General features: G+C 52.7%; 1 protein-coding gene across 2 annotated transcripts; it reads left to right on the top strand.

Annotated features, from left to right (window-relative positions):
- Positions 1–21,830, top strand: Slc41a1 (solute carrier family 41 member 1). Of its 2 annotated transcripts, none has more exons than XM_036202454.1 (11): positions 1–153; positions 2,533–3,527; positions 11,740–11,847; positions 12,777–12,848; positions 13,395–13,539; positions 13,689–13,835; positions 14,561–14,708; positions 15,519–15,598; positions 16,517–16,651; positions 17,248–17,396; positions 19,539–21,830. In XM_036202454.1, exons 2-11 carry the CDS (start codon positions 3,156–3,158, stop codon positions 19,722–19,724), a joined length of 1,542 nt encoding a protein of 513 aa, XP_036058347.1. In that variant the 5' UTR covers positions 1–153; positions 2,533–3,155; the 3' UTR covers positions 19,725–21,830. The 2 variants fall into 2 exon arrangements, with proteins under 2 accessions (XP_036058347.1, XP_036058346.1); XM_036202453.1 differs by lacking the exon at positions 1–153 and adding an exon at positions 559–951.
- The last annotated feature ends 342 nt before the right edge of the window (positions 21,831–22,172 follow it).

Below are 22,172 nucleotides of genomic sequence, written 5' to 3'. Positions count from 1 at the left end.
TTTCCCTCCAGCCTGCCCATCCCCACCCCTTTGAAGGCTGGAACTTTATTAAAGGCAGATTCGTTAGGGTTCGGCCAGTCGCTCAGAGAGGATCGCGGAACCTGGAGGGAGAGATAACGAGCCTGAGGAAAAAGAACTGTGCCCAAGAAGAAGGTAGGGACTGGGCGCCGGGAAGGAACACGCGATGGCTGCCGGGGCCCGCGCGATCGCCAGCTGGCCGGCCCGCTGGGGTGGTTTCGGGTCTTCCGGAAGGCCAGAGCCTCCCGAGAACTAGTCTAGATGCAGGGGTACGTGTGTACAGGCGTGCTCGCCTTGCGAGGCCACGGGAACTCAGGCGCGCACCACCGGGCAGCGCGCTCGAGCAGCGTGAGCCCACGCCACCCTCCGACACCGAGTTCCCGTCGCTCGGCTCCGATCCTCCCCCCGCCCCCGCTCACGAAGCGCGGGAAATGGGCGTGGCCGGGGCGGGGCCCGCCCCTCTTCCTGCTCTGATTGGCTGATGCAGTTGTCCATCTTGAATCTTTTTTTTTTTTTTTTTTTTTTGGATGGAGGGGGGTTGCCACCCGCTCTGCCCCAGATCACGTTTGCCACCCACAGCCAACCACTCTTGTCGAAGTCCGCGGGCAAGAGGCGATTGGGGGCGAGCGAGCTCGGCACCCCAGGCCCCGTCCGGTCCCCGCCGGCCCGAGGCGGAATATCCTGCCCTCCAGGCCACCTCTCCATCGTGGAATCGGAGCAGCGGCCTCGTAGGACGGCAGAAGCGAAATGTAGCCAGCCGGGTGTCGCGGTTGAACGCTCGCCTTGGCTGGGAGTGTAGCGGGGCACATGCTGGGGCTCGAGGAGGACGGCTAAGGGGGAGGAGTGATGAGAAGAGGGGGTACCCTACATCCCCCGATACCGCGGGCCCCTGCTGCCACTCTCCAGGCGCCCTTCATCCCCAGCGAGGCGCAGGTCAGTGTTGTTGGGTCTGGGGTAGGTGGGGGAGGACCGGGGCTCCAGCACGCAATGCTTTTGCAGAGTCTGAGTTGCAGGGAGACGGCGGAAGCCGTCCAGTTACTCCTCCACCCCACCCCTGTAGTTGGGGATACCCAAACAGGTCCTTTTTGTCCATCCCCTCCTAGGAAGGATATGGGGCGTCCTAGGGCCTGAGGCCCATCGGTAGTGTCCTTACTGGTGATGTAGTTAAGGGACTGGCCTGCCCCCCTTGCTAGCCCCCTTCCTGGTCAAGTGGCCTGCCAGCGAGATGGGAGGGGTGGTGGTGTCAGGTTTTAGCGAACGAACTCAGAAACTTTTCTGGCATGGGCGCGGTGGACTCAACTGTGTTTCCTCTCGGCTGACTAGTGAGGATCTTTGAAAACAACGGTGCTGTGTTAAGGTGGCTTGGCTGGCGACCGAGTAGATGGAAGACTCATAACTTGGGCCCTAGAGTTTGATTCAGCCTTAACCAAACTGGAGTTGACTAATCGTGAGTGTTTGGAATACTAACAGCCTGTCCATGATACCTGCAAAACCGTCTGGAAATGTTTTACTATTGAGAGCCAGGCTGGTGAAATGCAGCAAGTTGGAATCAGGGCCAGGGGTTTCCTTTAAGCAGAGAAAAGTGGAGCGGGGAAAGACAGAGACATGATTTGGGAGTGAATGCATATTAGCCTGGGACACTTTGGGTTTGCCTTCCTTTGTTTTTCTTTCCTCCTTCTTCACCTTTTACTGGTGTTTGTTTTTAAGAATTGCACTATGTCCAGCTGCTGGTAACCCTAGGGAACGGGGGAGCCTAGGTAACCAGAATATGTATATAATAACCAGTAATTTCACCCTCTGCCTCTTCAGCCTTATTAACTGTATCCTATCGTATCGGACAAGCTCACTCGGCCAAGAGTAGAGGGAGAGTGGTGTAGACAGAGCCTGGGGCAGGCTCGGTCTCTGAGATTTCTGTAACACTGTTGACTCTCAAGGGCATGAGTAGGTAGTAGGCCTCTGGCTCTTGGCCTTGGTCTGGCAGGCTTGCTCTGGTGAGTCCTGGCATTTTCCCTCTTGGGAGGGCTAGGGCAGTTAGAGTCTGGGGATGCTTCTCTCAGTGATCACTCTCCCTATTTGTTTGCCCCATCTTGCCTCCTTGCCGTCGCTGTCTTGGGAGAAGTCATTCACAGAGTGAATGGAGGGACTTTGCGTCTGAATTTGTGACTTACTACTAAGGAATGACACTTAATACTGAGTTTTTATCAAGATTTGAGAAGACAACTCCTGGGAACAACCCTGCCCATCCCAGGTTGTGCAGTGGGCAATGCCGAGGTCTCCTACACAATGTCTTCTGTGGGGTCATTGTTTGCTGTCCGAGAGGATCCTGGGATGAGAACTACTGGGCCTCCACGTCAAGTGGGGCAGGACCGTGTCATTTTAGTGGGAAAAGAACAGCAAATAGCCATCTCTTTAACAGACTACTACATGCTCTGGAGATCATCTATCCTAGTAGGAACTGGGATTTACTATAGACTAACATTTTTCTCCTCTTTTTTTCCCTTCCTCCCACATAAGGTGTTCTGCACAAATTCTTGTGACTTTAAGGACCAGGCAACCGAGAAAGTACAAGATCTTCTCAAGAAGGGAGGAGACCTCTGGGAGAGAAGGGAAAGACAGCAGACACTGTTTTGGGACCAGCTGAGCCCAAGGTGCTGCGGGAAGCTGAAGACACCCAGCAGGAGTGGGAAGAAGCCCCAGCCTCAGATTGAGGCTGTGTTCTGAACAATCTGAACGCGTTCAGCTTTTCACAAGGGAAGGGCTGCTGCAGCAGGCACCGCAGACTCAAGGCTGAGTCCTTCTCTTCTGCGTGCCCCTGCTCGGAGGAGGAGCTGGCCACTGAGAACCAAAGACTCCCCCAGCCCAGTGCAGAGCTGGGGGCCTGCACCCGCACCCCTAGTGGCAGCCGCTGCATCTGGTGTGAGGAGTCTGTTTCCTTCCAGCTCCGTGCTGCAGCGCTTGATGGGGCTGCCTTTTGGTAGATCAGTTTTTACAGTGCTAGGTAGGAGTGGAGAGCCGTGGGAAGAGGTCCCGCGGCACTCAAGCCTGGGCTCAACCCAAGACTAAGTTCTTTCCCGAGTTAGAGTCGGAGAGAGAAAGGAAAATAAATAAATTCCCCCCTCCTCTCCTCCCTGCCTGTCATGTCCTCTAAGCCAGAGCCAAAGGACATCCACCAGCCGAACGGTACTGGCCCGACTCCCTCTCCATGCTCTTCGGATGGCCCTGGGCGAGAGCCCTTGGCTGGGACCTCAGAGTTCCTGGGGCCTGATGGGGCTGGGGTGGAGGTGGTGGTGATTGAGTCTCGAGCTAACGCCAAGGGAGTCCGGGAGGAGGACGCGCTGCTGGAGAACGGGAGCCAGAGCAATGAAAGTGACGTCAGCACGGACCGCGGCCCTGCGCCACCCTCCCCGCTCAAGGAGACCTCCTTTTCCATTGGACTGCAAGTGCTGTTCCCCTTCCTCCTGGCAGGCTTTGGGACCGTGGCAGCTGGCATGGTGCTGGACATTGTGCAGGTAAGGCCCTAGTGGACAGCTTCTACTAGCAAGCCCTCGCTACGGCGGCCTTCTGGGAAACTGATTCTTGGAACTTCCTCTCTGCTTCTGTCAGAAGCAGCTGCTGCTTCCTAGAATACTATTTCCCTTTGGATCACGTCCTTGGTTTCATCGTGGTCCCTGTTACTTTCTACAGAAGCCTGCAAGGAGCCAGGTAGCCCCAGGGAGGTGCTCAGGGCAGTGTCGCCTAACAGGAACAGATATAACTCCAGATCTCAGGCTGAAAGGAGGAGAGAGAGGCAGGGCTGTTGCTTGCCATGACGCCTCAGTGCTGTGGAGTCCAGCTCAGTAGGAGACATCTAGATGGGTCTCATCTCTGCCTGCTTTCCTTTTACTGGAGGTTTCAAGGATACCCGTGATAGAAAGCGCCTTTTCAAGCCTTTCTCCCATTCCCCTGCTGGGCAGGAATTTACTCGGCTGTCAGGAGGGTCCCAGGTCCAGTGAGAAAGCTCTTAAGGTGTTTTGTGTTTCTTATCTTCATGCATCCTTGGCACAGTCTCCGTGGTGAGTGAGGATGGTTTGGGAAGGTGGTGTTAAGATCTGAAAAGGCTGTAAGTGCCCAGGGATGTAACTAGACCTGGGCAGAACCATCTCTCTTTGCTCCTCATCTGGCGTGAACCTCCTCTGGACCAACAGGGCAATTCATGGGACTAGGAGTGGGTACAAAGAACAGTAAGAGTTGGTAGGACCTGAGAGCTAAGAGCCAGGACGGGGGCATGCTGTATATAGTGCACTGTGAGTCAGGACTTACCAAGAGCGCCCAGGTTGAAGAGAGGAAGTCTTGTTTCTAAGTAAAAGTTGTTGGAGCTCACTGAGGCACCCAGTTCTAGGCTCATCTGAATTAATCAGGATGTATCCAGAGCCTGCTAAATGCTGGCTCTATCCTAGGTACTCCAGAGTCCAGAGGCAGAAGGTGTTTTGGCCCGTGGGCCTTGGGGACCACCACTCCTCCCACCCAGGCTTCCCTCACTGTGACATAGCCCCAAAGAGTATGAAGCTCAGTATCACCTTCCTTGCGCCCAGCTAATGCTGCAAGCCAGGCACACAGAGACTACGGTAGCCGGTCCCAGGGGGCTGAAGGTGGGTTGGCTGTAGGTGCTGTCTTAAATGTCCATGTAGACCCTGAGTTTTGCAGGCGAACCTTCCAGCTTTGGAAGCTCGCGAGAATATTTATAGCTTGCAAAAGTGCCGGATGCTGCCTCCCCTCTCCTCAAACCTGTTATTGTGAGGACTGCTCCTACATGGAGGTTAGGAAGCCAATCCAGAGCTGGGGACTCCTCCCCCTGCCTCTCTTCCTGGTGCTGAGAGTAGGGGGAGGAAGGGGGGGGGGGCTGAGCCTGGTCTTGTAGTCTGTGCCTCACCTCTCCTTTCTGAGACTCCTGGTTCTCATTCTTACCACTTTTTGAGTTCTGCCTCCGTGCCTATAAAGAGCTGCAGAACTGTTGATGTAGTTCAGCAGTACAGTGCTTGCCTGGCATGCACAAAGCCCCATCTCCCATCCCCAGCGCCACAAGATGAAAACAAGGGGGCTGCAGAGCCAGCATCCTGGGGTGAACTAGGAGACACTTAGCTTAGTTTCTGGATAACGATAGTGGCGCGGGAGGGAATATGGAGGGTCTTTCCTGTAGGCCTAAAAAGTAGGAAAAAGACATTCTTCTCCATTTTGTAGGTGGGAAGCGGTGCCGTGGATATGCCACTGGTCATCTCTCCTAGGGCCTGTGTCTGTAACCTTTGTTATGGTGGGGATTTGCAACCTGGCTTAAGACTGAGGAGCCTGCTGGTTTTGTCTTGTCTTGAAGAGCAGGGTAGACTGGGAACCAGAACAATTGGCATTAGATTTTAAAGTGATCCAGAGTCAAAGGGAGAGGAAGATCAGCCCCTGTGATCCTGCATGTCAGGGTTCCAGAGTAGGAACAGTCCTCTGATGTCTTGCCTTTTGCCCGTGGCCCTGAGACATGGAGAGATTTAGATAGTAGGGGACCTGGAACTGCCCAGCATGCCCACGGAGGGCTGGCATCTCCCTCGGTGTGGCATCTTGGCTTATACCAGAGCTAGGGTTCGGTTGGTATAGATGACAGTGACTGGCTTGTCCTTGTGCCCCTCCCCCCCATGATCCCCCCACAGCTGGGCTAAAGCAGGGTCCGCAGATGGCTACAGCAAGAACACTGGAGTGGGTGAGTCCTGAAGCACAGGGGCAGGGAGCCACAGGAAGACGTTTACTCCACATCCAGGGAAGTGGTGGGGATGGATGGTAGATGTTCTTGGATGCAGGATTCACACCTGTGTCCTCCCCTCACCGGATAAAACAACCTCCAGGGAGACAGTCTAGACGTGTCTAAGATGGGGCCATCTGGTGGTTGTTCAAGGGCCCTGTGGTTCAGACCGCCTTAGCACAGATACCTTGACCCACGTTTCCCTCTGCAGCCAAGACTGGGCTTTTCCTAGAAGACCCTCTTCTATCTCTTGTCTGACCTCTTGCTGTGCTCCACGTGTGCAGTAGCCTCCTCAGTGAAATAAGGAGCATAGGTTTTTCCAGAGTACAGCAGGAGAGCAGACTGTAGTCTCTTCCGACTGGCCCACCGCAGCCAGTATGTGCAAGGGAAGCAGGAGCGAGCCCAGTTTTTGGCTTCAGAAAGAGACTGCATAGGAGCCTTGAGCTTGCCCGTGCCTGGGCTCCTGCAGGGCATTGTGGCCATCAAACTTTGTGAGGAATGGGTGGCAGGAGGGAGTGTGTGATCTCCACAGGACCTCTCAACTAGATTGGAAGAGGGGGCCTCCAGTTCTTTTTTAATGCACTTGCTGGGTCTCCAAAGTGCCTTCAAAGATGGACCTGGGTGGTGGCATGGCCTTGGGGAAGTGGTATGGAGGCTGCTGGAGCCCCTGGGCAAGACACTCTGATGCTGTTTTCCTTGACCACCTCTGCTCTGCCCATCTCTGCCTTCTGTGTGCTGTCGGGGCCCATTTCCTTTTCCCATGCTGTGCATAGCTCTGTCCATGCAGGCATTGCCCTGAGGCCCCTCTGCCTGGATACCTCCAGGATGCCTGGGATGAGTCTCTAGCAGATGGAAACTGTGATCCAGCCTGACCCAAGACTGCCTGAAAAGTCCTTGGGCAGCTTGGTGCCTGGGGCTAGAATCTGGGAGTTTGGGTCCTTTCAATGTCTTGATTCTATCTCTTCCTGACTTTGCTGATGTGTTTCTGGAGCAGGAGGCTCTGGCGAATGAGGTGGCAGGTGGAAGAGCAAGTTGGATGGCCAAGGAAGGAGTCACAGCAAGAAGCTCTGAGCTGGGAGGCTTGGGCAATTAATTGCTCTGGGTCAGGGTTAGTTTTGAGTGTGGAGGCCCACTGTCTCATCACATTCCATACTTTCAGAGTATCAGGAATCGAGGAGAGAGAACAAAGAGAAGAGGGCCTCAGATTCTGAGAAGCAAAAAAAAAAAAAAAATCCATAATTGTTCCCCACTAACCTCCAAGCCAAGCAGCTTCCTGGACCCTGTTCCATCCCCATTGGTACGGGAAGGTATGGGTGGTAGCTTAGCTAATGACTCAGCTGGCTGGTTTGACTTCAGAGGTAGATACTCTAAGCCAGGGTGAACAGGATGGGCCTGAATTAGGCCAAAGGAGTAAGAAAAACCACTTTCATCTATACCACTCCATCCTCATCCTCAGGTCCACCCTGCTTTCTGACTGGCTCTGCTTCCCAGAATCCTATACGTGCATACAGGTCATAGACTCCCAGTCTGAACTACATTTTTGAGAGGGTCTTGTGAGTAGGAAAAATAGATGGAGGGATTGATTGGCTCTTCTGTCCCAAATGCCAGCTTAGGGCTTTGCTGGATCAAAAGGTCAGATGTTGGGAGTTCTAGGCTATATTCCATGAGTTGGGAAGACTTTTGCATGGGACTGCTCCTGACTCTGAACCTTTTCCTTGCCCCTCTGTCCCATCTCATCCCTTCCAAAACTCCACAACTTATAGATGCCCCTATAGTTAAAAGCAGAGGACACGTATGTATTGGAAGGAGAAAATTAGGGATGCTTATGCTGGCAGCTAGAGGGGTTAACTGAACTTTATACATTCTTTTCCCCAAGGTCGTGTTGCTGGGTAGCCCAGGCTAGACTCAGACTCACAACCTGCCTCATCATCCTGAATGGTAGACTTACAGGCACATGCCACCATGCCCAGCTGCATCTTTTTTTTCCCCCTTGATAATAAAGATATGCTATATACCCCTTACAAACAGTTCAGAAAATGTCCCTTGCATATACTTTCAGTGTTCCCTTCTGGGACATTTCCCTTTCACTGGCACATGCCCATTGCTTTCACTCTCTGGAGAGCTGAACTTTCAGAAAGCTAGCAGCCCGGGCACAGGTAGGCAAGCATTTGGGGTGAGAATAAGATGTGGGGCTGTGTTCTGAGAGCGCTCCAAAAGCCCACAGTCAGCACATTTGTCAAGGGAGGGGAAGAATTCTTCCCTCTCTGAAGCTGCTTATCCAGTTTGAGTCGGGCAAGGCTGTTTGGGCCTCAGCTAAAGGGAGCTGGATCCGCAGGGGTGTGTGCCCCAGCCTTGTCCAAGAGTAACACTCCCAGGGCTCATGAGCACCTCACAGGGGCAATAGCTGCAAGGCCAGAACTGCTGTGGACGGGGAGTGCCTCTCCCCCACAGGAGTCTTCAGAGAGTCTAGGTCCTTCAGGAGATGCTGAGAAGAATCCTAGGCCCTGGACCTCTAGCCCTGAAGAAATGAGCTATTCTCTGGATCCTACTCACTGCACATATACCCCCAAGAACACTAACAAAAAGTCAAGATCCTTTGCCTTGTAGGACCTTCTGGTGTTTTAGCCTCTGCTCCCTGACCTCAGCTCCCTCTGATGGCCTCATGAATCCTGGTTTTGGTTTTGGTTAGGTTCTGTTTGCTTTTTTTTCGAGACAGGGTTTCTCTGTGTAACAGCCCTCGCTGGCTGTCCTAGAACTCACTTCGTAGACCAGTCTGGCCTTGAACGATCCACCTGCCTCTGCCTCTCGAGTACTGGGATCCAAGGCTTGCGCCGCCACCTCCGACTTTGTTTTGTTTCTTGAGATTAAAGTCTGTCTTTGTACCTCCAGCTATCTTCAGACTCCCAGGCCTCCTGCCTCTGCCTCTGAATGCTAGGATTACAGACATACCATCTGGGTCATTGGTTTGTTTTTAATGTTGTGGGAAGTCACATAACATGAAACTACACGGTAGCCATCTTGAGGTGTGTGAAGTGTGTTCTCAGTTCCATTTTCTCTAACTTATACTCTTTGTCTATATAATGCTAATTCCTTTCTCTAGGCCCTCAGCCCTTAGCAACCACAATTCGGTCTTTTTTTTTTTTTTCCTATGAATGTGATGATTACTCCAGAGAGCTCTTATAAGTGGAATCATACAGTTTTTGCCTTGTTGTGGCTGTTTGGTTAGTATAATGTCCTCAAGACTCATCCATGTTGTAGCATGGAACAGGACTTCCTTTTCAAGGCTGAGTCATACTTCGGTATTGTCATGCCCTCCTGTACTGGTCTGCTCAGCTGCTGGTGGACATTTGGGTAGCTCCACTTCTCGGCGGTCATGAGTAAGTGGAGCTACTAACAGTAAACAAATGTCCCTTTAAGATCCTGCTTTCAGTTATTTGGATAAATAGTTAGGACTTGAGGGCAAGTAGTCTGGAGAAGTTCCAGGATTGCTAGATCACATTGGCCATCCTTATTTAATCAGTCTTTCATATCTGTGTATGCATTACATGGATTGTATACGTGTTGAATGGGTATATATGTGTACATGGAAGCCAGTGGTCAACATGGGACATTTTCTCTGCTGCTCTCCACCATTTGTTTGGTGTTTGGTTTGGTTTTGTTGTTGGTGTTGGTGGTGGTGGTGGTGGTGGGGGTTAGTATTATTTTTTGTGTATGGGTGTTTTACCTGCATCACGCGCATGCCTGGTGTCTGGAAAGGCCAGAAAAGGGTGTCAAATCTCTTGGGGTTATAGACAGTTGTAAGCCACCACATGGATATTGGGAATAGATCCTGGGTCTTCTGCAAGAGCAGTTAGTGCTCAATCACTGTGCCATCTCCAGACCCATCTCCACTTCCTTTTTTTTTTTTTTTTTCCTTCTTTTTTCTTTTTCTCCAGAGCTGAGGACCCAACCCAGGGCTTGTGCTTGCTAGGCAAGCGCTCTATCACTGAGTTAAATCCCCAACCCCCCCCTTTTTTTTTAAAGATGGAGTTTCTCACTGAACCTGGAGCTCACTGGTTGACTAAGCTGGTGAGCCAGTGATCCTCAAGGCCCAGCAAGCTCTGGTGCTGGGGTTACAGACATGCACTGCTGTGCTTGGCTTTTTATGTGAGCACTAGGAATCCAACTCAGGAACTCAGGCTTGTGCAACAGGAACCTTACTGATTGAGCCATCACCCCAGCCTGTTTGTTTGTTCTGAGACAGGGTTTCTCTGTGTAGCCCTGGCTGTCCTGGAACTCACTCCGTAGATCAGGCTGGCCTCCAACTCAGAAATCCACCTGCCTCTGCCTCCCAGTGCTGGGATTAAAAGTGTGCGCCACAACCATCTCGCTCATTTATCTTTTAACACAGGGTCTTGGTATGTAGATAGCTTGGCCTTGAACTTTCAGCAAAGCCTATACCTCCCAAGTGCTGGGGATACAAGCATATCCACCATATACAATTTATTTTTAGTGTGAGGAACTGCCAAACTGTTTTCATAGTAGCTACATTTCACTCCCACCAATAATGTAAAAGTGTCCTGATGTTCACGTCCGTACAATACTTGGTGTTTTCCGTTTGTCCCCTTAGCCACCCTGACAGACAGGTGTGCGGGGACATCTCACTGTGGTTTTGACTGGCAGCCTTGCTCTTTAGCAGTAGGGTAGAGGAGCTGGAACCGCCCTGTGGGCTAGCTCTCTAGTCGGGCCCCAGCTGGCCATTGTGAGGAAGCATACCGAAGAGAGCAGCGTGAGAGCCCTCCCTGTATCATCTGTAAGAGACTCGGGCCCTGCCCATCACAGCCTCTTGTCTCTAGACACCCAAACCAACCTGCACACATCCACCTGCTGTCCGCCCCACCCCACCCCTTCACAAACCTGCAGGCTGCCCATTCTTAAAACCCCATGGCCCTTTAGGGCCAAGAAGGGAGGCATAACCTTCTTTAGGAAAGCCTCAGTTTTGGTTACCACGAAGGGGGCTTTTTTGTTTGTTTGTTTGTTTGGTTGGTTGGTTGGGTTTTGGTTTTGTTTTGTTGTTTTGTTTTGTTTTGAGACAGGGTTTCTCTTGTGTAGTCCTGGCTGTTCTGGAACTTGCTCTGTAGACCAGGCTGGCCTCGAACTCATCCTGCCTCTGCCTGCCAGTTGGTAGTACTTTTCTTTTTCTTTTTCTTTTTTTTTTTTTTTTTTGAGCTGAGGATCGAACCCAGGGCCTTGCGCTTGCTAGGCAAGCACTCTACCACTGAGCTAAATCCCCAACCCCGGTAGTACTTTTCTGAACGTCCAGTTTTCCCATGTGCAAAATGGAAATAAAAATAGCTCTTCATTGGCTTTTGAGGTGACTAGGATGAGAAAATACATTAGCACATGTTAGCTAAGATAATGGGAGTGTAAAGAATAAAAAATCTCATGCAAACCAGCCTAGGAGAAGTACCATCTAAATTCAGCGCTTGCTCAGGAAAGTCACTGTGGCTGAGACCCAAAGCCCTTGGAAATAGAAACCAAACAAACGTTCTAATCACCCGGGCCCCAGCCCTGTGGAGCCTAGCTCTCCACAGCTGAGACAACACCTCCCGAGGCTGAGGCCACAGAGAAACTGGCTAAGGCAAGGGGGCTGCAGAGTGCCGTTTGGGAGGACATTACCAGAGAGTTCTGGGGCAAAAGCCAACTTGGGGTGGCTCCACTGTGAGGTGCCCACGAAAGCATATAGAAGGGACAGTCAGGCTAGGAGTCTCTCCTGTTCTGGAATGGGGTTGGGCTGTGCTTTTTGGAATTATTGGGCTTTTTCTCCCCCCGGGCTTCTCACGGGGAGGTAAGGCGCCTGTGTGCTTGCTCCTGCTGGTCGGTGCTGCTTCTCCCTCCCGTTCCTGACCCCACACTCTGTTCAGCTCCAATGCCAGTCCTTTGAGGTACTGAAATCCTTGGACTCTGTGTTCATCTTATAGCACTGGGAGGTCTTCCAGAAGGTGACAGAGGTCTTCATCCTGGTGCCTGCACTGCTGGGACTCAAGGGGAACTTGGAAATGACCCTGGCGTCCAGGCTGTCCACTGCAGTGAGTGTCCTAGCTGTGGGGAGCAGGGGAGAGGGGCAGGGAGAAGGTAACGGGTAACCCAGAGACTAGTAGGTGTCCGCACCACTGCCTGGGCCTGCGGAGGGAAGGGAAGCCGTGAAGGGAGATCCCAGACTGGGTGTCCTGTCCCCAGGCAGGGCCTCCCTGCCCAGAATGGTTCCCAGGCTGGGACTCTGGATGTCCCAGCCATCTCTGGATGCCTGCCCCACCTCCTGCCTTGCAACCTGCCTCGTGACTGTTTGTGCAGCTTTGACAGGCAGGCATCACGCTGGTCCCTCCAGCCACGCAGGTGGGGGCCTCCTCTGATCTCTAGCCCTACTCTGCAGCTGGTCGGGAGCAGAGCCAGGCCCTCCCCACACCTTCAAACCATCCCTTCCCCATCGCAGCTTGTTCTTCAAGAGGAGAGGCGTTTCCATCTCCCACAATCCTTTCTGTCTGCCACGGCCATTCATGGACTAAGGCCAATAGAAGGCCATGGCTGGGAGGCAAGGGGTGTTAAAAACTCAGGAGACCAGGCATGTCCTTCTATGACCAAGCCTGGAGAAGACAGTGTAGAGGGAAGCCAGGCTAACCCACCCCCTGCTCTTCCTTTCTCCTGCCTGGTGCCACCCGCTCCTTTCCAAATAAATACTGGCAGCCTCAGCCCTGGACCAACAACTGACCTTGCCTTCCCTAGGAGAACAAGCCGCTTCAGCGGCATGCAGATCCATGCAGGAACCTGCTACCTAGATAAACAAGACACAGTAGAATCTGCCTCAGCTCCCCTGGCATCCTGGAACTCACCTGCCTGGGTGCTTTCATATTCCAGCCCCAGTGTCTTCAGCCATATGCATTGCTCTTTGGTCCAGTCTAACTGATAGAACCCCAGGCCCTGAGCAGCGAACTCCAACCCCTTACCCTCCCTCTTCCAGGCCAACATTGGACAAATGGACACACCTAAGGAGCTCTGGCGGATGATCACGGGGAATATGGCCCTCATCCAGGTATGAAAACATGGACCAGAGGCAAGAGGCCAAGCATCTCCTTAGTCAGGAATCCCTGAAAGGCTTAGGTCAGCCCAGCTGGCTCCTAAGCGGCTGGCTCTCCAGCGTGCTGTAAAGTAGACTAGGAGGTGACTAGTTACTCAGGAAAACGGCCAAGCTAGGGAGAGCCCCAGCAGCTTCCATGTCACATGTCCAGGCTTCGAGGTGGTTCTGGGGCTTTTGAGTGTTGGACTGTCCTCTGCCACTGTTGTCCCATCTCCCCAGGAGGCCACGCAGATCGAATGTCTTCCCCCTTGAGTCCCGGGTCTTGACTCTGACTGACCTCCAACCGGCCAGTAACATGTCCTGGATTTCTGCAGGGTGCACTACCCAGTACGAGGGTCAGGGCTAAAACTACATAAAGGCATCCTTCTAGCCCTGCAAGGACGATAGAGTCCAGTCCTGCCTGCCTGCTGAGTCAGGGCTAAGAAGAGTCCATTGGGTACTGGGTGCCCTCAGCTAAGGAACTCTGCTCCAGGCCCTCCGCGTCACCACGTCTCTCCCCAGGTGCAGGCCACGGTGGTGGGCTTCCTGGCATCCATCGCAGCCGTCATCTTTGGCTGGATCCCTGATGGCCACTTCAGCATCCCGCATGCCTTCCTGCTGTGCGCCAGCAGCGTGGCCACAGCCTTCATCGCCTCCTTGGTGCTGGGTAAGGAAGGGAGGAAGCACAGCGGGGAGGTGCTGCTGGCAAGGTGTTGACTCCGCCCAGCGCCTCCACGACCTTTTGTTTGTTTGCTGGCGCTGCTGGTTTTTCTTCCTTCTCACCCTGCCTGGCCCGCCTCTCCCTCCTCACACCAGGTATGATCATGATTGGAGTCATCATTGGGTCTCGAAAAATCGGGATCAACCCAGACAACGTGGCCACGCCCATCGCCGCCAGCCTGGGCGACCTCATCACCTTGGCACTCCTCTCAGGCATCAGCTGGGGACTCTACCTGGAACTGAGTACGCCTAAGGCCGCTGAGAATGGCTGGGGTGGACGCTGGGGTGGCAGTGGGCGAGTGGGGACCACTTTGCAAACGTGTGAGGATTTTTTTTTTCTATGCTGTTGACTCTGAACGGTCTCTCACACCTCCCCGTCCTAGCAAGGCGGGATAGGCACTCATCTCAGGGCCCACACGCAGGCAGCAGAAGGGAGAGAGATTCAGAACTCATCCCTGCTTCATCTAGGGGTTTTGTTTCCCTTCGAGGGATGAGATAAGGAAAGGGTAGAAGACTAGAATCGGTTTGTAAACTGAAGAAGAGGAGGGGGCGCAGGGGATTTCTGGGATCAGACCAGGACAGGTACAGTCTGCCTCTGTTAACTGTACTGCCTGAGCTGGGCATGATGGTGCACTCCCATGAGCCCAGCCACTCCGGAGGTGAAAGCAGGATGGTGGTGGTGGTGGTGGGGACTCAGGCCAACTTGGGCTGCGTGGCAAGACCTTGTCTCAAAGCAAAAATGAGAGCTCTCTGCCTCCACTGCTTCCTCTACACAGTGGCCAGAGCTGGCCTCACTGTCTCCCGGGTGTTCGGCAATGCTCAGATGAGGTGATACGACGCGTCCAGGCATTTAGGATAGAATTTCTGTTGAGGGGTTGGTCGGTCTCTTGGGACATCTGCAGGCTGAGCTGGGGGAAGCTGGGTACTGGGGCCGTGGTGCTTATCTCCTTCTGGTCTCTACCCTCCAGAGCACTGGCGATACATCTACCCCCTGGTATGCGCCTTCTTTGTGGCCCTGCTGCCTGTCTGGGTGGTGCTGGCCCGAAGGAGCCCAGCCACAAGGGAGGTGTTGTATTCAGGCTGGGAGCCTGTCATCATTGCCATGGCCATCAGCAGGTAGGCCGGGGCCCTCGTATGCATGCACCCCTCTATCACTCCCACCTCACCATAGACCCCGTCTGAAACCCTAGAACAGGGAAACTTCTGGAAAAGCGTCGATAGTATCAGTCCTGTGTCCTTTTCTACTGCAAGTGACAGGAACCATCTGTATTAGGTTTCACTCCAAAGCAGAACATTTTGGCCTTGGGAACTAAAAAGCAGCGCTATCCAGGGATGCACACAATTCCATCAAGTCCCTGGGACTCGTTCTCACTCTGCTTTCTCTGTGGTGATCAGCCGTCTAGGTTTTCACTCTTCTGACTCCTCCCAGTTCCAGCAAGAAGAGAGAGGCTTTGCCCCAGCAAAGACCCAGTATAGGATGTCATTGCTTCCTGTTCACTTGGTCACAGTTCTGTCCTTGTATCAGTCATTTGGTCTCGGGAGTGCAGCTGTCCGCTTGGATGGGGAGATGAGCCACAACTGAAGCCGTGTTACCTGGCCCACAGTGACGGAGTGAGAGAGCTGGTTCCCTGAGGCAGGAGCCAGTGCTGTTTCAATAGAGGAGTCAGTGCTGAGCAGGCAGGAGGCCAGGGTCCTCACGGGAAGGTGGCTCTGCTCACACGTCTTGTACCAGAGTCACTATGCCAAGTCAGGAGATTAGGAGCAACAACTGTTGTGTGCAAGAGAACCAGAGACCGAAAGGAGACTCCTGGGAAAGCCACGTTGCTGCCCTTGTCCCCAAGGTCAGATAGGCCTGTGTCTCCCAACCCAGAGACTAGAGCAGAACCTCTCAGTGGCCTCTGTCTCATTTGTCTTGTGTCTCTGTAGTGTGGGCGGCCTCATCTTGGACAAGACTGTCTCGGACCCCAACTTTGCAGGAATGGCTGTCTTCACCCCTGTGATTAATGGTGAGGCCTTAGCATCGGCTGCTGGGGAACAGCTGGACATGGCTTCTGTGTCACTCAGGGTTCCAGCAGGCTAGAGAATCTAACTCAGAGAGGACAAGACTTAAAGACAGATGGGGTAAAAGGGCCAACAGGGGACCATGAGGCATGCAGAAATTAGCAACATGGAAGTCTCTAGCCCTGAAGGGCCAAGGGGACCCAGAAATTACCTTGTGCAAGTCCAGTTAGAATTTGGGTCTGCCCCTGCAAGAGTAAGCTCTTGCCAAAAAGCAGAAAAGGATCTAGAAAAAAAACAAACAAACAAACAAGAAACCCCACTAGGCCCCTCTCCCTGCGTACCTGCTGGTGCCTCCCCCTGCACAAGCCGAGTAAAAGCATCCAGCAAGGGAGAGACCTACAGCTGTCCACCTCTCAGGGCTCAGGGCAAAGCTGAGAAGGACAGGGACTAGGTTGGGGTGGGACATAAAAGGCAAACAGTAACCGGCAGTTTACTGGGGCAGGACCAGATTAGAGATCACGCTTCATACTGGAAGCTGGTTGCTGAGTTTGTGAGCACCGGGTGCCTGGGTCAGCTCCAGAGGCCAAGGCAAGGAAGGCTGTGGCCCCTGCTGTGGAGCAGGCAGGCGTCTGTGCTCTACAGTCAGGCTACATCCCTGCTGACGCCCTCAGAGGCACTCGAAGGGTGCACGGAACACCTGTGCACAAGGGAAGCTGAAAGCCTAGAAGATTCCTAAGAAGCAGTGAAGCACCTGTCTTCTTCCATATTTTGCTCTCTTGGCAGGCGAGGGGAAGGCGGCGTCTGCATAGACTCTATCTAGTGAAGGAAGAAGACAGGGCCCCTATAGATAAAAGACAAAGAACAAGGTGGCTTCCTCCCAGTCCTTCCTATGCCAGGTCTGAGTCCCGTGTGTCTCTCTGCAGGTGTTGGGGGCAATCTGGTGGCTGTGCAGGCCAGCCGCATCTCCACCTTCCTCCACATGAACGGCATGCCCGGGGAGAACTCTGAGCCAACTCCTCGCCGCTGCCCCAGTCCGTGTACCACCTTCTTCAGCCCTGGTAACCATGGCAGCCACGGCATCTCAACCTCCTGGGTCCATCCCTGCCGTAGAGGAAGGGGGTCTACAGACAGGAACTTCACTAGAGAGGCACCTGGGGCCCGGGTTCAAGGTTCTCCTCTGCTGAGCTGTATTGGTGAAATTATTAAGGCCACGGCACGTAGTTAAAAGGGAGGTTTATTTTGTGGGGTAACTTACAAATGAAGGGATAGGTAGGTTGTAGGGTCTGGCAGAGGTATGGCGCAGTCTGGCGGTGTTCTCTGGAGAACTCTGCTCGGTCTACCTCCAGCGTCCAAGGTCCAGGAACCAAAGAGATCCCTCTCATTTGGATCCTGGGTCTTCAGTGTCCTCCCTCAGCCCCGCCTTGTGGGTGTGACCATTACCGAAGCCTCAGTGGGGGTTGGAACTTCCAGGCCAAGGCTGGGATGGCTACCCACTACCGAGCTGAGCCTGCTCTTGTGAAGAGTCCATCCCAAAGAAGATACCGTCTTCTCCTGAAACACCCTGGAGATCTAGCTGTGTGATGACCTAGAACATGGCATTAGCCATCCTGTGACCTCCTGGTCTTCCTGTCTTCCTTCCTCTGTCCTCTTCCAGACGTGAATTCGCGCTCAGCCCGGGTCCTCTTCCTCCTCGTGGTCCCAGGACACCTGGTGTTCCTCTACACCATCAGCTGTATGCAGGGCGGGCACACCACCCTCACCCTCATCTTCATCATATTCTACATGACAGCTGCACTGCTCCAGGTATGGCCCCGCAGAAGCAGGGGAGCCCAGGGGCCCACAGGGAATAAGAACCCCAAGTTTGGTCCTGGTCTCTTCCACTTCTTCCTCTATAGCCGCTGGCCAGGACTCAGGAGAACTCAGAATGTAGCTCTAGAAGGGTTCCTGCCATGCTGTGTGACTTCAGCCTAGTTATATCCTCTGCTCAGCCTCAGTGATACATTTTCAAAGAGAGAGGAATAGACCAGCCACAGGGTTTTCAGGCAGGTGGTTTTGACGGGGGGCCTTGAACCACCTATACCCTGCCCCCTGCTGGCCTTGCCACAAAGCCCCAAGGGCTCCACAGCTAGAACACGCATCAAAACCATTTTACAAGACAAATCCAGCTTCAAGACTCATCCAGCCTGGCCTTTCTGCCCTGCCGTGGTCCCTAACCCCTGTGGCGTTGCTAGATTTGGTTTAGCTATTCTCCTGTTGATAGACAGTTATCCCTCCAAGCCCCCAGCTCAGTCCTTAGAAAAATTGTGTGTTAGGAATCTTGGCCAGAGCTGAGCTAAGAATCAGCCATGTGCTGCTTCCCAGCATCACTTACCCTAGTCACCACGCTCCCCTGCAGATGTAATCAGATGCACCCCTGGTGGGAAGGGAGCATAAGTATGCCAGGGGTCTGGTGCAGCTGTTGCAGGTCCCTTGGCCCAGGTTGGAAGGCAAAGCTTCGTTCCATCTCCTATCTATGAATAAGACCCAGTGGTCAGTCTTAGCTGTGCCTTCTTCTCTCAATCTGTGGAGAAGCAAAGTGTCGACCCTGGCGCCATGCAAAGTCCTGCCAGGTCCCTTTGCACCTGCCCCAGCATGTGTATCCTGTGCTGCTCAGGAGGCTCGATGTGAAGACAGCTGCTGCCATCCCCTCCTAGTGCACATCCAGTCACACTCTTCCTTCGGGACTCTGCTGCAGCTGTCAAAAAGGCTGTGAAGTTGCAGGGATGCTGGATTGCAAAGCCAGGGCCAGGGCCACGGGAACACAAGGTAGCTAGCTGTGTGCAGAGCAGGGGGTGTGAAAGGTTCGGGAATAGGAATCTCTGCTTTCTGCACCTGAGTCCCTTAAGGCAGAATTTTCATACCACAGCCTTTACAAAGTACAGTCAAGAATAACCTCCCCCAAACCCCCCAATGACCATGGCAGAGCCTAACCATTAGAAAGTGTCTCGTTCTCTGGAGTTGGTGCCTGAGCGGTTAAGAGCAGTAGCTGCTCTTCTGGAGGACCTGGGTTCAGTTCCCAGCACTCACATGGTGGCTTACAACTGTCTGTAACTTCAGTTCTAGGGAACCTGACACCCACACACAGACATGTATACATGCAGGCAAAACACCAATGCATATAAAAATAAAAAAATTACATTTAAAAAAAAACGAAATAAGAGTCTCATTCTGATATAGACATGGTTACTTGGGGACCCGTAAATCAGGCATTAGTGTTCTAGAAGTGCAGTCCCAATTGCAAAGGGCATGTAAATCTAACTACATTCAGAAGGCCCACTGGTAGGCCTGAGATTGTGCGTTTGTAACACACACCCCACTGCAGTCGATATTACGGGTCCTGGACCTAGGAACTAGATTCTGATCCTGGCTATTCTCGACCATCTATAATTATAAAAGGTAAGCGAGGGTCCAGATAAATTGAAGTAGTAGATAATCCAAAATGCGTTTGGAACTGCTCTGCACTGGAACTGGCTTTATGTTTAGCTGACTTGTTCATAAACCCATTTTGCAGATGATGTTAAAATAAGCTTAGGTTCTTTGAGCCCACAGCAGCAGGATGGAAAGGGTGAAGAGACAGCCAGCTGTTACCCAGAGGACAGGACAGCAATCCTTGTAAGAGAAACTGGCTCTACTTGCCAGCCCCTACCAGGCTCCTGGAGAGGCCAACATGGCCGGAATTGCAGTAACTCAAGAGTGGTCTGACCCAGAATTAGAGGCAAGGGCAGAGTTCCTGTAAGGGTAGGATTTAGTTTAGAAAGCCCCTGGCTTGGTGTGAGCTGTCCTGGCAAAAAGGTGGTGGGTGACGAGCCCAAGCCTTGGGCCACACTGAACAAGTCCAGCCATGTGGCCTCTGGCTCCCCCTGCAGAAAGACGATGGTTACAGGCAGGGCCCTTCTTTCTCCTCAGGTGCTGATTCTCCTGTACATCGCAGACTGGATGGTGCACTGGATGTGGGGTCGGGGCCTGGACCCAGACAATTTCTCCATCCCATACTTGACTGCTCTGGGGGACCTGCTTGGCACTGGGCTCCTAGCACTCAGCTTCCATGTCCTCTGGCTCATTGGGGACAGAGACACAGATGTTGGGGACTAGCTTAGCTACTCAGCCTTCTCCCCACCCCTCTGCACTTTCTATTTGGATTTTTTCCCCCTTTTGTTCCCCTACCCCACCCTACACTACACTCCCACATCTTTCTGGGATTTCACTTTGATACCAAATTCTCATTATTTTCAATGGGAATTTTTATACATTGAGCCAGGTTCGGATAGCAAGAATTCGGGAGAGACAGATGGACTGAAATAAGCAGTAAAAGAAGACTTTTGAGATAATCACCAAGTGCAATTCCATGGTGGGTGCCTCCAGGTGAGGTAGATTGGGACCTTGGCATTCTGCCTGGCATCTGGGGGACCTTTGGATTAGCTTTAGCAACCTGAGCCTTGGCCCTAACGAGAAACTCTTTGTAAGTGGGCTCTGGGTTGTTTTCAGTTTGGTTGAACAGAGGGATAATTAACACTCCCACATGTACATGTACTTTTATAGCTATGGACCAACTTCAAAGCGCTAGGCAGGAGAAAGTTGCTTCAGTTCCCACTAGTCACCACTGTGGTGTTCCAGGCCAAGCCTGCACGCAGAGTCGGGTGACTTGACTGTTGTGTCTACGCACATGTGCCTTGCCCAACCGCCTGATTGCTTTCCAGCCGACTGAGCGGTGGCCAGGCTCTGGACGGATCAGTGTCGTCCATAGGTTTCCAAAGGTCCTCTGAGTCGAGAGACCCTAATGGCTCTTCAAGCCTCCATTCTAATTGTCTCCAAGCACTCCATTTCCCCACCCACAGCTTGCCAGATGGGCTTCTAAGATTGGGGGCGGGCCAAGGAAATGTGGTAAACGAGATTGATGCAACCTGGAGGTGTTTCACTGCTCTCCCTCACGAGGACGTAACCGCATAGTGTGTCTTGGCCTGTCACTTCCTAAAATCATCCATTTTATCAGACCAGAGGTCAGTTGGCCTTTCTCTTGGCTCCTGCCCACTGACATCCGTCATCCATTCATTCAGCAAATCTCGGCCTCCCCGTAGATGAGCCTTTCCGCAGCATGGCCTGCAAGAATTCTCCATTGAGCAGTAGTTTCGGGGTGCCCACTGTGTTGGGTACAGTGCCAAGCATTGACTAGCCAGTGCTAAGGGGATCACAGCCCTAACCTCACCTCATTCCCTAGGTTACAGAGGCCATGTGCCCCTTTCAGTCTGGCAGTAAATGTTCCCTCGCTGTAGGTATCTGTGCCTACTTCAAGGCAAGCTCTGCCTCATTCCCTCTAGACCTGAACTCTGGTGACGGCCAGCCCCATTGCTCGGGCAGTTTCATGTCCTAAAATACCCGCCCTCCCACCCCTTCTCTTCTCTGCACATCTCACTACACACTCAGAAGAGAGGGTTTAGAGCAAGCTGAATGTCAGTTGGCTGCCTCGACATCTGCCTGTACACCATTGGAAGGAAACTGGAGTCCCTCCCCCACACATTGCCCCAAGCAGCTCAACAGCTGGGCTGCAGGCTTCCTTCTAGCCCATAAACTCTTCCCCTGTGTAGTCTAAAGTACTGGTCAGCAAGGAGAGGACTAAGCTGTGCCTGGACCTACAGAGACTTCTCACCTTCATCCCCTCCCACATTACCTGACATCCTAGAACCTTCGAATTGGAAGGAGTCATAGAGATTATCTAGCTGGAGTTGTGTCGAGCAGATTAATACCAATCTGGGCTTGTTTCTGGTCTTCCCCCTGGCCTCACTCCACCCCAAAACACAGACTTGTACAGGCACCACACCCCAAGACTGTGACCCCGGGCTCCCCAGCCACATCCCCTATCCTGATTTATGGTGTTGGATCAGGTTGTCTGGAGACTGAAGCGTCCCTCTCCCTTTGCCTAGAAAACAGAAAGGTAGGCACACCCAGGCTCAGCGTATGTGAGCAGAGGAGGCCGGAGAGGGGGGTGCCACCAGCAGGAGACCCCTCTCTTCTCTCCCGGTTGCACCTATTGCATGTACTTTGGCCTGACTGGAAGAAACAAAATTGGTTTACTTTCATATTCTTCCCAAGTTACAGAACTGTGTCTTAAGAGAATTATTTATAGTTGCTATAACTGAATTGACAAATGTCGACTTAACTGATAAATTATATTTGGTAAAATAAAGTGGAAGTTTATTTCGATGGCTGGTGTTCCTGTGTGTCTCATCAAAAAGCAGCCTGGATCATTTTCTTGGTCTTGGTTCTGTGGTCCCACTCCCCCTTCAGAAGTGGGAAGTGGCCAGTGTGTGACAAGCAAGGAATCACCTTAGAGAGAATAATAGTGAACACACATCTATTGAGAACTAGGCAGTGGTGCTGTGGGATGTGTTTCAGAGGTTGAGAGCAGAGTCCTTGTGTTCAGATATTAGACTGTGGTCTCCCCCGCCCCGAATTACCTCCGTCTCTTTTTGTGCCAGTGGTAACGGTATCTATGAATAGAATTCCTTCTTGCAGAGGTTTATAGTTGAATCAAATCAAAGTAGA

Source organism: Onychomys torridus, chromosome 11 (genome assembly GCF_903995425.1).
Source record: "Onychomys torridus chromosome 11, mOncTor1.1, whole genome shotgun sequence".
Taxonomy (NCBI): domain Eukaryota; kingdom Metazoa; phylum Chordata; class Mammalia; order Rodentia; family Cricetidae; genus Onychomys; species Onychomys torridus.
The sequence above is the reverse complement of the archived record's forward strand: the minus strand, read 5'-3'. Positions and strand labels throughout refer to the sequence as shown.

What these genes read in the sequence shown, in the direction of transcription:
- Slc41a1 (XM_036202454.1), top strand. Translation starts at nt 3,156, where the DNA reads ATGTCCTCTAAGCCAGAGCCAAAGGACATCCACCAGCCGAACGGTACT. An exon ending in TGGTGCTGGACATTGTGCAG is followed by an intron (nt 3,528 to 11,739) that starts GTAAGGCCCTAG and finishes TTCATCTTATAG; the next exon opens with CACTGGGAGGTCTTCCAGAA. An exon ending in CGTCCAGGCTGTCCACTGCA is followed by an intron (nt 11,848 to 12,776) that starts GTGAGTGTCCTA and finishes TCCCTCTTCCAG; the next exon opens with GCCAACATTGGACAAATGGA.